The sequence below is a fragment of the Ambystoma mexicanum genome, chromosome 6q (genome assembly GCF_040938575.1).
Source record: "Ambystoma mexicanum isolate Mex_15411 chromosome 6q, UKY_AmexF1_1, whole genome shotgun sequence".
Lineage (NCBI taxonomy): Eukaryota > Metazoa > Chordata > Amphibia > Caudata > Ambystomatidae > Ambystoma > Ambystoma mexicanum.
The window spans coordinates 613,324,598-613,338,719 of NC_090937.1; the positions used below are offsets into that span (position 1 = coordinate 613,324,598).

The window sequence follows — 14,122 nt, forward strand, 5'->3', positions numbered from 1 at the left end:
TAGTTCAGTGACCCATTTAAACCTTGCAGACGGCAATGCACAAGATTAACCTCTGAAGTGCATGCCCTTCAGAAGAAACTACAAAACCCAAAGCACAGACAGGAACAGATAACAAATGTGTTATTCTGAACGTTCATTCCATCTGTTCCTGAAGAAGTGATTGGACGATCTCATTTGCAACCTTTCGTGACGGTTAGCATAATTTTTTGCCAACCTAGTTGGCCGCCTATGCGGAGCTCGCAAGAGTTAATATTGCTAACTTTGTCCCCACAACCTATGGCCGTCTAGTCTCCCGACTAATCATCGACGGCTGCCTTGTGGGCTTCTTGCCACCAAAGTCATCCACAACTGCTCAGTGACTGTTGAACTGTTAGACGACTGTCGACCTCCTGGCCTCGGCCCTCTGGCCAGGCACTTACAGTGGGGAGAGTGGGACCCTGGGTTTATTCTTCTCTAAGAATGCATTTCCTCCCCCCCCACTCTTCTCGCTCTGGCTGCCTTTACCCTCTCCTATGGAGAGGACGCCCTTTAAATGTTGCCAGTCGTGTAATGGCAAGTTTCCTTGCCATTGCAAGTGGGGTCTTCCTTGACACCACGACGAGCGCTCGTGCAAGTCCTGTAAGCTCTTTTGACCGAAAACATTGAGACAGGCGGTCTAAACTGTGGACGGCCTACACTACGCAGGCCAAAAGCCATTCCCCTATTGGGGCCGTTGCTTTGGACAACGAGGAATCCATCAGCAGCCATGGCTCTGAATTGGAAGCCATCAACCTTTTGGCAGAGCCTTCAGGCTCCCAAATGCCCGTCCCTGGCTGACAGGCCACCGACTCGGTATGAGGAGTTAACACCCCAGCGACAAGGGCACCGTTAGGCAAGATTGTATGTAGTAACCCTGTGGGAGACTACACCAGCCTTGTCCTCTTGGTAATGGGTAACCCACCTATTGGTATAGGTCTGTACTACACAAGTTGGTAGAGTGACTGAGCAGCCAGACTTCTCGAGGGGTAAATGTGAGTTGTAGAGATGGAACATTCACAATTACAAGTATCCAAATAACACTTAAACTCAAGTCTTCTAGTAAAATAATTATTTTACATTATTTTACTAACGGTTAGTTTTAAATAAGCCTTCTTTAGAAAGGGCAATATGCAACAATAAAAATACACTTCACAACACTTCCTCAGATTTAGGTTAAGCAAGTCGATACCCCTTTGGGATGTCGCACACAAACTTCCTAGACCCCGAGGTGACCAATTACTAGGACACTGGACATCCATATATCACTTTTTGATACTTAATGAAAACTGAGGTTGAGGAAAAGGTTAGGGAAAGAAAACAGGTTCTCAGATCACGTGAATGCTTTCCAATCCCCCAATGAAGTTTAGGTTAGACCTTTCCCAGCAGGTACCACCTATGAAGGACAGTTAAAACCAAAGTCAGTGGGTCAGAAGAGTCTGCAGGGAGCCAGGACAGCCACAGTCAATTGAAACAATGTCTAGGGAGATGAGGCACTTCTGCAGATAGCACAAAAGTCTCACACAATGTTATTAGAGAGAGTTTGTAGAAAAAGAATCACAGTTGGGCAACACTCGGTTAGGCTTGTGAAAGGCAAAGCTGCAAGCAACTCTGCAAAAGGCAGCTACTGCAAGTCTCCAGTGAGAACAAGCAAGCTACAGACAAAAAAGGCAAGTACCCCTTCAGTCAAGACAGTACCTTAGGTTGGAAGAAGAGGATCCAGCCGGCTTCTGTTCAGGTTGTAGTCCTGCAGAAACCTGGGTTTCTGGGCCTTTGTCGTGGGGACAAGAGGGAGGACGTCTGGAGGTCTCCACTGCAGTTCGAAGGTCGGCGCCTACGGGCTCTTATCAGCGACACTTTGCGGTTCAGCTACCGGTCAATAACACCACCGTGGTTCTTGGGCACCTTATGGGCTACCCTTGCTTCTGGCGTCCAGCACTCTGTTGAGGTGGCTCAGGCTTGGGTCGTCCTACTTCGGGAGGGTCCTCAGGATCTTCCTGGAGCTCGGGTCCGGCTTAAAGATTATGCACTTGTTTCTGGTGTTCCTGACCCCTGGCACTCGGTTCCAGCAGCAGCAAAGAAGTACAGCCAACAGGGAGAGGAGTTCCAGCAAAGTTCGTCTTAGGGTCAGTTGGTCCCACCAACCCAAGGGAAAAAGTCATCCGTTCCGGGCTCCTCTAGTCAATGCGAAATTGGAGCTTCAGCAGGGCTTCACCGGGCAGTTCAACGGACTAGGAGGTTACAGCAAGCTTCTCTTCCAGTTTCTTTTGTCTGATGTTTCTTCCAGTGGTCGACTCTGCCTTCTGTTCAAGAGACCTCTCCTTTTATGCAGATTTATCTCATTCATGCACAGCCTAGCTGTCACTCACAGCGGGGTGGCTGTCCTCCAAGGACAGCCAGCGAGCCAGCCAATCAGCACTGGGTGCATTCAGATAACCAAGGAGACTAAGGACAGGGAGTTTTGGGCAGCTCTCTCACTTCCTGCCCTGCGAAACACTGGAGCCAGAGGCGGGTTTCAGCATTGAAGCCCACCAAAGACAAAAAACAAAACAAAAGGGTTAAACCTGGTTTGGCGTGCGGAGTAAAACCCAAGAAAGAAATGGCGAAAAGAAAACCGGGGCCATTTTGAAAAAATGGGCACCCATGGATGCAATAGTGCAGTGGAGGATTCAGCTTGCGGTAAAAACGCACAATGGTAGGAAAATTAAACCACTGCCACCAGCCATTTAAAGTAATGCGGGTAGGAAAAAAAAGTTACACAAGTAGGAAAAGGGGCTAAGTAACCCCCCAGTACTTACACATAAGATAGGGTGTACTGGACCTACATAGGAAAAACAGGTATTTAAACCTTATGAGAAATCCAAAGGAATTCTCTGTGACACTGCACTAAAGGTGCAGTGTGTCACAATACAAAAGGCGATGGGTATGGTCAGACTACAAAACCAAGAGAAACAGAGTTCAAATCAGGTCAAAAATACATGAGAGAGTGAGAAAAAGGTCTCACTCACTTAAGGATAAAAATTAAAAGTCCATGTTAGGGAGAATTTTCAGAAATTTGCTAATTCCTCTCTACCTTAGAGACCCCCAGCACCTTTGCTGGACGCTAGGACTTTTTAATTTTTAACCTGGAGAGAATGAGACTTTTTTCCCCACTCTCTAATGTATGCGTCTGTGATTTGGACTCCGTTTCTTGTGGCTTTGGAGTCTGACAAACTCCACAGGCATCATCTTTGCATTGTGACACACCCCACCTTCAATGCAGTGACAGAGGGAAGTCTTCCAGATTTCCCCAAGGTTTAAATACCTTCTCTTGGATAAACTACTGTTTCCAAGAACAGTGCAGTGAAATTGACTTTACTTACATTTGTAACTTTTTAGACCCAGCACACACTATCTTACCATAGGGTGCTGGAGGGGTTACTTAGTATCCCCTTACTCTAGTTTCTTATGTAGCAATTTTATGTTACCCTTTCTACAATTAATGGCCGGTGGCAGTGGTTTACTTTTTATTACCATGGAGTGTTTTCACCGCGAGCTGCATTCGCAGCTGCTGTGAGGCACCCATGGATGCCCATTTTGTCAAAGTGGCCCTGTTTTTTTTTGTTTTCGCCATCCAGGGTTGTCCAGTAAGTTCTGAGCCTGCCCCATTGCTGTGTGTGATGCCTTGTGCATCCTCGTCACCCACCAGGCCCTTGTTCCCCTTGCTGCGCTCCTCGCTCCCTCCCCGCAGCCGCTTCCTGGTTCCAAGCCCTCCCGCCAAAGCCCTCCCCACCCACCCATGTCCGATTGGTCCCAGGACCATCTTATCCAGGCCATTACCGACCTTCCTAGGGCAGCCCTCTACCCGTGCAGCCCCTCGGCTAAGGACCCCAAGGCAAAGGACGGCTCCAGAACGTATCTGCAGGTATCCGCAGGAGAAGCAAGAAGCCAACATTAAGTAAGTGTGGCAAGGGCGGGGACAGAAGCAATTACTTCACGGCATACTACCCTACCACTCCACCTCTTGAAACTACTTTGTCCATCTGTGGTGTAGTCTACATTTAGAAAGTCTGCATAATATCAAATCTATGGTATAATTGCATTTAGAAAGCGTGCCTAAAAGCATATCTGTGGTGTAGCCTACACTTAGAAAGTGTCCCTAATAGCATTCTGTGGTATAATTGCGTTTAGAAGGTCTGCCTAATAGCACATCTGTGGTATAACTGGATTTAGTCTACATTTAGAGAGTCCACTTAATAGCACATCTGTGGTGTGGTTGCATTTGGAAAGTCCACCAAGTAGCATATCTGTGCTATAATTGCTTTCAGAAAGTCTGCCGAATAGCACATCTGTGATGTGGTTGCATTTAAAAACTGTCCCCAATAGCAAATCTGTGGCATAATTGCATTTAGAAAAGTCCCCCTAATAACTTATCTGTTGTGTAGTCTACATTAAGAAAGTGTGCCTAATAGCATATCTATAGTCTAGTCACATTTAGAAAATCTTCCTAAAAACACATCCAAGGTTTATCTGCATGCAGTAAGTCTGCCCAATAGCATATCCGTGGTCTAGTTGCATTAGTTGCATTCAGAAAGAATAGCATAGCGGTGGTTTAGTTACACTCAGAAAATCTGCCTAATAGCATATCCGCGGTGTAATTGCATTTAGTAAGTCGGCCTATTAGCATATCTGTGGTCAGGTTGGATTCTGAAAATCTAAAGAGAAACTGTGATATAGTTGTACGTAGAAGCAGTGAATAATCCCACCCTGTGGTACAATTGTACCTAGAAACTGTGAATAATACAACCCTGTGATATAGTTCAATTTAGAAACAGCGAATGGTCTCACCCTGTAGTATAGGTGAATTGAGAAACTGAATAATCCGACCCTGTGGTATAGTCGAATTTAGAAACTGACTAATCACACCCTATGGTATAGCTGAACTTAGAAATGTGAACAATAATAATATCACCCTGTGGTTATTTAGAAACTGAATAATCTCACCCGGTGGTACAGTTAAACTTAGAAAGTGCGAATTATCGCTGTGGTACAGTAGTAATACAGCTAATCATAGAGAGTGTGTGCATACAACACCCTGTGGTATAGTTGTAGTGGGAAGGTGTGAACGAAACCATCCAACGCTAACTATAACACAGCTCAAACTAAGCAAAAGCACGAGTCCTTCCAACCCACCAAAGTTCGCCGAAAATGACCCCTTTCGTGCCCGCCTCCCATCCCGCCCGATCTTCCATACCCCCCTCCTTCACCAACCCATCCTGCCCTCCACCACATCCCCTACCCATCCCCTACCCAAACACCAAGCCAGAGGCGCACGATGGCGAGCCAACCATCCTAAAACCACTCCTCCTCCCATCGGCTCCTCCCACCCGCCTACTATCATCATACCCGCTTACCCCCACCCCCGACCAACGGCCAGTCTAACCTCCCAAGCACTCCCATCCACCCCCCCACTCCCCTCATCAACTCCCACCATCAACTCCCACCATCTGCCCCGAGCCCACTCCTTCCCCTCCCTAAAAATTGCACGCCTCGCCCTGGCAAGAACAGTAGCTACTTCCCTCTCCCCCTCCGACCCCCTTACACTCCAACCACAACAAAAACACTGAAGAGAAAACATACTTGGTCTCCCTCAATCGCTCAGTACAAGGCATAAATTAGTTTGCAAAAATTGATTAGCAGAGTTTGCTAATCAAGAAAAATTGAATTAGCAAACAAACCCATTTGATTAGCAATGTTGTACTAATGTTTTTAATGCCACCAGAAGATACCTGTACCCAAGATACAAAATGAGCAACGATACAACAGTTTTGTATACCGCTGAGATAAGACATTAGTGAGGTAAGTCAGGCCTTGCAAATTCTTTCTGTAAAATGGTGCATGCCAACACAAACCCACTTTAGTTTGGCACACTGCTGCCACCCAGAGGTCAGCCATGCACAGTGAAGCTTATTTGACATTTACTTTAAACAAAGTAAAGTAAAAGTAAAGTTTGAATACAAGATTCGAACATCCCCTGCAAAGGGTACTGGCCCTTCTTAAAATCTACTCTACTATGCGACTGGGTGAAAATACTTTGCAACCCCTGCATGAGTGTCTGTAAAAAGGTTAGCTGCATGAATGGACACAAATAGATAGATGTAATAAAAAGGCTCTCAAAACAGCTTGGCCAGCTCCGTCTACTGCAGGGGGCAAATATATAATACAATCATAATCAGAGCAAAGTGAGCTCTGGAGGCCAACTACAGTGTACAGTTTAGCAGTATTTCTGTAGATGTACAGACTGTATGAAACTATTGATTGCTACTTTAAGTAAATATAAGTTAGCGTTGTGTATTCAATATGTAAAAGACTAAGCAGAGTGAAGGCATAGCAGGCAGACAACTGGGCAAACTAGGCAGAATATTGAAGTTTGTGGCCATCTCACTTTCAGGGTAGCGGGTATAAACCAACATGGTAAGATAGAATGTCAAGGAGTATGGGATCAGCTCATGGGTTGAGCACCAGTTGCAAGCTCTATGTAACCAGCAGGCCACAGGACTATGTTTGCTATCAAAGCATTTGGCCGCGTCGTCCTGTAAATTTTCCACGGTGTTCACTCATATGATGCATCTTCCTCAACAAAATGAAATCTAGTTGACACTGAGATTTAGAGACACTGCATGGAGACAATGCAGTGTTTTACAGTAGCAATACTGCAATTGTGCATTATGTAACTCATTACATTTCTAGAAACAGAATTGAAAGCCTTTTTTTAAAACCACTAACGCATAAGGGTCTTTGGCAGGCAGGATACAGTTTGTTTAATAACAGTATTATCCAGATTTATTTCTGGATTGCAATTATTTGAAAAATAAAAGGGTGTGTGGCACGCCTACACAGGCCTTTTTGGCACATGAGTGAAGGGGATGATTACTGCTGCACTCTCTCTCCATTAGCCCCTTTAAACTTGATGTGAACAGAGAAGAGCGTGGAGAGAGCTCTGAAGGCAAGGCTGTGCTTTCATTGAACAGGGTAACAAATGGCTAACTTTGCTACACAAGTGCCAATTTAATTAGCAAACCTACAGAATTGCACAGCAAATTGCTCCGCGACACTGCTTATTTTATGCCTTGCAGTACTCATCGCCACTCCCGTCTAGACCCACCTCCTCAACCTCCCATTCTCGATCATCACCACCCCCCTGCCTCACCCTACCTGAAACCCCTCTCCCTAGAATTCTCACCGACCACAACCGAAACTTCTAACCCCTCAGACCCCCACCCTCAAATCCTCTGACCTAAATCCAGTCAACCGTCATACCAGTCCAACCCCTCCCAGCCAAACCCACAACTCATCCGCCCGCCTACTCTTCCCATCGACTAGCATGCACCCCCCTAGCTCCCCATTTTCAACCACCCCCACCCCCTCCACTGCAACTCCCTCATCACCCTCCTGTACCAAAGTAAACTGCATCCTTTTTTATGCCCGATCTGTAGCAAAAAAAGACACAGCATCTTTGACCTCCTCGCCTCTGACCAACCGGATCTGGTCTTTTATCACGGAAACATGGTTCTCTGACGACTTCGCCCCGATCACCAACAAAGCCTTCCCCCCAGATTACTCCCTCATCCCACTAAACCGTCCCTCTAGAGGAGGAGGAAAAGCAATCGCCTTCAAGTCTCACTTCGACGCCTCAATCATCGACAACCAGCCATCCATTCCTTCCTGCGAATCACTCCTCGTAAAACTCTCCCTTCCCCCTTCGTTCTCTCACTTCCTTATTATCTACAAACCCCCTGGCTACGATAGACAATTCTCAAACAACCTCTGTGACTCTATTTTCACCCTCCAACTAAACCATCCCAACCTCACCCTTCTAGGAGATTTGGCTTGACATGCCCACCATCCCTATGACACACACTCTGGTTGACGGCCTAGATGCGATTAACCTCCAACCCCACATAAACGGCCCGACCCAATATAAAGGACAGACACTTTATGCCATCTTCAGCTCCCAAAACCTGATACATCTAAACCCCACCCCCATCTGGTCCGATCACTTCATCGTTTCTTTCACCATTCGCTCACCCAACTTGCCCCCCTTACCCAAACCTGAACCGCCAAATCTATGCAAATGCAGGAAGAAACTAATAGTCCTTTCTGACCTAGCCGACGCACTCCTTCAGTCTCCACCCCCTACCTGCCTACTCAATGAACTAACCCCCCCCCCCCCCCCCGACGCCTTTGACTCATGGCTCAACACCTCACTAATGCGGCTCACACCCTCTTGCAAACCATCAGCCCACCGTGGCCTTTTCCCCCCTAGATGGTTCACACCTGAACTGAAGACCACTAAACAACAACTACATAAATCCCTAGAATGCAAATGGCGGAAAGACAACCCCCCCCACCCCCCCTGAGCAGATCGACCTTGGTCCGACACTTTCGTCAGTACAAGGCTGAAATCCGGAAAGAAAAAAAAAAAAAAGCCCATTACAACTCCCGAATCCTAAACTGTAAAAACACCAGCAAAGAACTTCACAAAATCATCACCAAATTCACCAAACCATCATGCATCACCACCCTCCCAACCCCCTCACAATCGCTGTGCGACTCACTCTCTCCACTTTCACACCACAGCTCTCGAAAGAACAAATGCTCTAACCAACAAACTAGCTCTTACACGCACCAGGCTAATCCACCCTCCTTACCATCCAACCCACCGCCTGCGACCACCACCCAACCAACGTTCGACTCCGTCAGTCCAATATCAACCGACCAATTTCTCAAACTTCCCTCTGCCCGCAAACCATCCGGCTCTCCGCTGGACCCTTGCCCAGCCACAACCCTCAGAGATTTTCGCATCTACATGCGCAGGAGAACACGCAAGAACCATCATAAATAACTCCCTTTCCTCAGGAATGTTTCCCGACGCATTCAAAACGGTTCATGTCAAACCTAATAAAAAAAGCTTGCCTCGACCCCACCTAGCACAAAAAATACTGCCCCATCTCAAACACCAGATTCCTTGCCAAACTCATTGACCGAACCACCTATTCCCAACTAAATACCTTTGTCAAAGCCAACAATCTCCTAAACCTCGCTCAATCAGGTTTCAGAGCCTGACACGGAACCAAAAACACCCTAACCTCAATCTGGGATGACCTTAAAAACACAGCAGATTCTGCGAGATGCGCTGCATTAATCCTTCTTGACCTATTCGCCGCCTTCGACACAATCAACCACTCAATCCTCCTTGACCGCCTCCACTCCCTAGGAATTCGTGGAACCACTCTCAAATGGATAGCATCGTTCCTCAATAATAGGAACCAAATAACCCTACTCTTCACCTATTCCTCCCAAGCCCGACCAGTCAACACAGGAGTTCCATAAGGAGCATGCCCATCAGCCCTCCTGTTTAACCTCTTCATGGCCACCCTCCCATGAATAATTTGTTTGCACAACATCCTGTGCGACAACTACGCCGATGACACTCAACTAATTCTAAAACTCCTGAACTCAAAACCCAACCGACAACCTGACCTCGCTTCCTGCCTCCTCGACATAGATCTCTGGATGACCACAAACCACCTCTTGCTAAATCCCTCCAAAACTGAAACCATGGTATGTGGCAACACCAAACTTCTTCCACACCCACTTCCCTGGTCATCTACCATGTGCAACTCACCGACACCCTCCAATTCAGTAAACAATCTTGGATGCACCCTAGACTCTGACCTAACCCTCTCGCGCCAAGTCAACAACGTCTCAAAGTCTTGCCACTACCACCTTAAAACTCTTAGGCACATTTTTCCTTACCTCTCCTTTCCCAACAGACTCGCCGCGGTCCAATCAATTGTTATATCAAGACTGGACTATGCTAACCTCCTCTACCTCGGAGTGCACGCATACCAACTGACTAAACTACAAAGAGCACAAAACGCTGCAGCCAAAACTGCTACCAGCGCTTGGTCCAAGAGACCACATCTCCCCAGTCCTCAAAACTCTGCACTGGCTTCCGTTGCCCGAAGGGTGACCTTCAAAACCTTATGAATTTCTCACCGAGCACTGCATAAAACAGGACCACAATATCTTCAAGAGAAACTAAAACCCCATCACCCGGCACGTACCCCAAGATCAAGCTCAGCCGGCCTCCTGGTCATACCAAAAACAAACTCAGTCAGGTTAGGTGGATCATCATTCTCAGCCTTAGCCCCCACCCTGTGGAACGCACTCCCACCCCACATACGACTCCCCAAGGACCTCATGCCTTTCCGCAAACTACTGAAAACATGGCTCTTCCCCTAAAACCGACCCCTAACTCAAACTGGATAACACCAACTCAATGACATTAGCCCAAAATGCTAGATCATAAATAACAATTCAGCATCATGATCCGAACAAGAAATCAAAAGCTAATAACCTCTATGGTGAACTATAAAGGACAAACAAAATAGAATGAGTAAAAAGGATCAAAGCAGTGAAGTGGATAAAAAGAATGAGTTGTACGAGAGCAGTAAAGTGGTTGAAATGAATGGAATTGATGAAATGAATGTAATGGACGACAAACAAAATGCACAAGAGGAATAAAGTGGAGAGGATGGAAAGATGAACACATGATACGGATGAGTGAGTACACGGAACTGGAGAGTGCAGATATATGGCATAGAATGTAAGAGTGCATGGTATAAATGGAACAAATAGAATAGACAATTCAAGGGCATGTGACCGGTGTAATGCATGGGACGGATCAAGTGCGTACGACAAGTGACATGAGTTGAACCGATAATGCATAATGAATGGTATGAGAGCGTGGAGCCGATGTAGGATGTGGAGGTGTTTTGAGCAGATATTGGCTGTTGAATGGATGTAGGGTGTGGAGTGGATGTAAGGTGTGGAGCAAATGTCGGGCTGGAGCGGTTGTAGAGCGTGGAGCGTGTGCAGAGCATGGAGCGGCGTAGAGCAAACGGGTAGAGTGTGGAGCAAACGGGTGATGTGTGTGACGGAACGGGTGAAGTAGATGAATCAAGTGAAGTATGTTGCCGAAGTATGGGGTTGGAACGGGTGAAGTAGGTGAGTGGAACAGATGAACTGGGTGGAACGGTTGAAGCAGGTGGATGGAAAGGGTGAAGTATGTGGATGGATCGGGCAAAATGAGTGAATGGAATAGTGAAGTATGTGGAAGGAACGGGTGAAGTAGGTAGATGGAACGGAGAAAGTGGGTGTATGGAACGGGTGAAGTATATGATGGAAATGGAACGTGTGAAGTATGTAGACGGATGAAGTATGTGGAAGGAACGGAGAAATTGGAATGATGGAACGGGTCAAATATGTGGATGGAATGGGTCAAGCACGTGGATGGAACTGATGATGTATGTGGAAGGACGGGTGAAGTATACGGATGGAACGTGTGAAGTATGTAGGTGGAATGGGTGGAGTGGGTGGAACGGGTGAAGTGGATGAAGTGAAAGAAGTGTGTGGACAAACGGGTGAAGTGGGTAGAACAGATGAAGTATGTGGATAGAAAGGGAAAAACGGGTGGAACCGGTGAAGTGTGCGGAACCGGTGAAGTGTGCAGATGAAACGGGTGAAGTGGGTGGAATGGATGAAGTAGGTGGATGAACGGGTCAAGGATGTGGATGGATGATGCATAGAGAACGGATAACGTGGAAATGAGCAGACTGGATGATGAAAGGATAACATTTAGAAAGAACACATAGAACTGAGCGAGTACATACATCGGATGGAATGCACGGAATGGACACTTACAAAAATGATGTCAAGAGCATGGAGCGTTCTGAAGTGCATAAAATGACTGAAGTAGATAGAATGACTGGAGTGCATAAAACGGAGTGCATGAAACGGTTGGAGTGCATCGAACGGTCAGAGTGCACTCGATCTCAAGCACCTAAGGTAAACCACCATATCACAGCTCCACGCTTACTCCACCACTCAACTAGAACACAGCAATAATATGACACCATTTGGTATAGCTGTTCTCATACCATCACTTGCCTCATACTCCACATCATCCTAACTAAACACATCTGGTTACACACCCTCCAGCCTCGGCGTTCTCCTCAGGCCTAACACAGCCAGAATCAGTCTGCTATCAACCTGCCAGAACGAACACATACTGCTAAGTAGTCAGTCAGGTCAGTCTCTCTCAACTTCAGTTCCCGAGGGCGTTCAAACTACCAGCGCCTTGGGATCATACCAATGGTACATAAGGCGCTATATAAATAACATAAAATTTCTTGGTCAGAAAGGTCGCAGCCAGGGATGATTTTGGAAATCCACCTCAAAAGCTAGCCATTGTAGTGGTCAAAAAATAAATAAAAAGGGAGGAGACAGACAGGGTCCTCTACACGCTGCCAGCAGGTTAACCAAAAGAAATTGTCTACACTCATTTTCAAAGGGAACATAATGATGCTAAACAAAGACAAACGCGGGTGTTAGGATTACCATGTAATGGTAACCGTAAGGGGAGGCGTAAAGGGGGGCGGGTGAGGACTACAAATCACAGAAACCAGGAACTTAGTAGCAGTGGCAAATGGGGTGGAAAATAATACATACACAACATAATGGTCAATGGCAACCCATTTCATGTGATCAGTCATGCCCTGCACCGAATAAAGACCCATATCTTTACACGGGAGTGCATACATATTACAATAGGGCAGAAAACATGGGTTTATAAAACTGTGCAGGCTTCTGCCATACATGCCAGAAACCCCCTTCCTTTTGAAAGCAGACCAGCACACGTGTGCGGACCTTAACATATATGAACGCTTGTCAGTGCGGTCACATGAAAACCAGACAAACAAGGTGTGTGGCTTATACAAAGTGGCTGTGGGAGGGGAGCAAATTGCCATCTAAATTCAGAAGTGGAATGCAAATGTTGACAAGTCATTTTTTTTTACCTTTCTGGCACCTGGAAATGGGCACATCTTGTGATTGGACATATATCTGCAATTGTGAAATCCACAAAAGTCAGACCGGTGATACATTGGTTGTTAATCAATGCCCCATGGTGAAAGGCTACAAACTTGGTCATTCAATGGCTTGATTTATTTGCTTGGTCATGTACAAAACCAACAGTACAAACAAGTATCCAAACATGTTTGCCATTGCATCAATATTAAAGGGGGCAATAGTTTGACTCACCCTCTTCTTCCGAGAATGGTTTCTTCCGGCTTTTCAAATACCTGCTCATTTCTCCATTGTGACACATTTCTAAAATCAGATACACGTAGTTGCTGTCTTCAAAATAGTTGTAAAGCTAATAGAGGTAAAGCAGAAAGCATTAAAAAGTGCATAGATCGTAGGAATACAGAAATGAAGGCGGTTTAGTTAATCAGGGACTTACCTCTAATATGGATGGGTGTTTTAACTGACAATGTATTTCCACTTCATTTCGGACTCTTTGCACCATCCCAACTTTCTGCATGGCACTTTTATCAATCTGTAGGATAAGTGGATTTGAACAAAATAAAAAATAAAATGTAAAAAAACAAAAAAATCTAAAAGAAAAATACCTTGCCATAACAACCTAGAAACCAATATAGAGTGCCACACCAAACATGTGCAACCACCTGCTGCAATGCTACCTAGCAGACCAGCCTGTAAACTCAAGATTAATTTTTACATTTGTATAGCGCGCTAAACCATGGGGCATGAAGGTGCATCTTAAGTGAGCAAAAACATACATTCAGAAATGTTTACAGTAAAGACATGAAGTGGGCAAAAGTCACAGTGCTCTACCTGAAGAGCCAACTTTTCAAAGGCTTGCAGAAGACCCAGTATGACCGATACAAATAAAAACCACACCGGGCGAACATGGTAGGTCCTCACTTCTATTGGAATAACTATTTCTCAGTTTCAAAGTAAACCCTTTTCTTTTGAAACAAGCTTTAGAGGAGGGCTCCCAATACTCAAACTCTATGGTGGGCAGTTCATAAACAAATAAAAACATAAAAATAAAAAATAAAGAAATTGCCCTTTCCCCAAGTTTTCAGATGTTGGTCAGACACCCACACTTTACTTCGCCAGGGTACCGTTTGGTCACAGACACACCAAAGCATTCAATTTGCCCAGGTATCAGGAAGTTGATTGTAAGCTCTGATGG

At 45.9% G+C, this 14,122-nt stretch overlaps 1 protein-coding gene across 2 annotated transcripts in view; it reads right to left on the minus strand.

The window, feature by feature from the left end:
* PLK4 (polo like kinase 4) overlaps positions 1–14,122 on the minus strand; it is a 253,654-nt gene that overhangs the window by 223,889 nt on the left and 15,643 nt on the right. For both annotated transcript variants that reach the window (XM_069631104.1, XM_069631103.1), the window contains exons 3-4: positions 13,364–13,459; positions 13,162–13,276 (exon numbers count right to left, since the gene is read on the minus strand). In XM_069631104.1, coding sequence (XP_069487205.1) covers positions 13,162–13,276; positions 13,364–13,459 — 211 coding nt within the window. The remainder of the gene's footprint in view (positions 1–13,161; positions 13,277–13,363; positions 13,460–14,122) is intronic.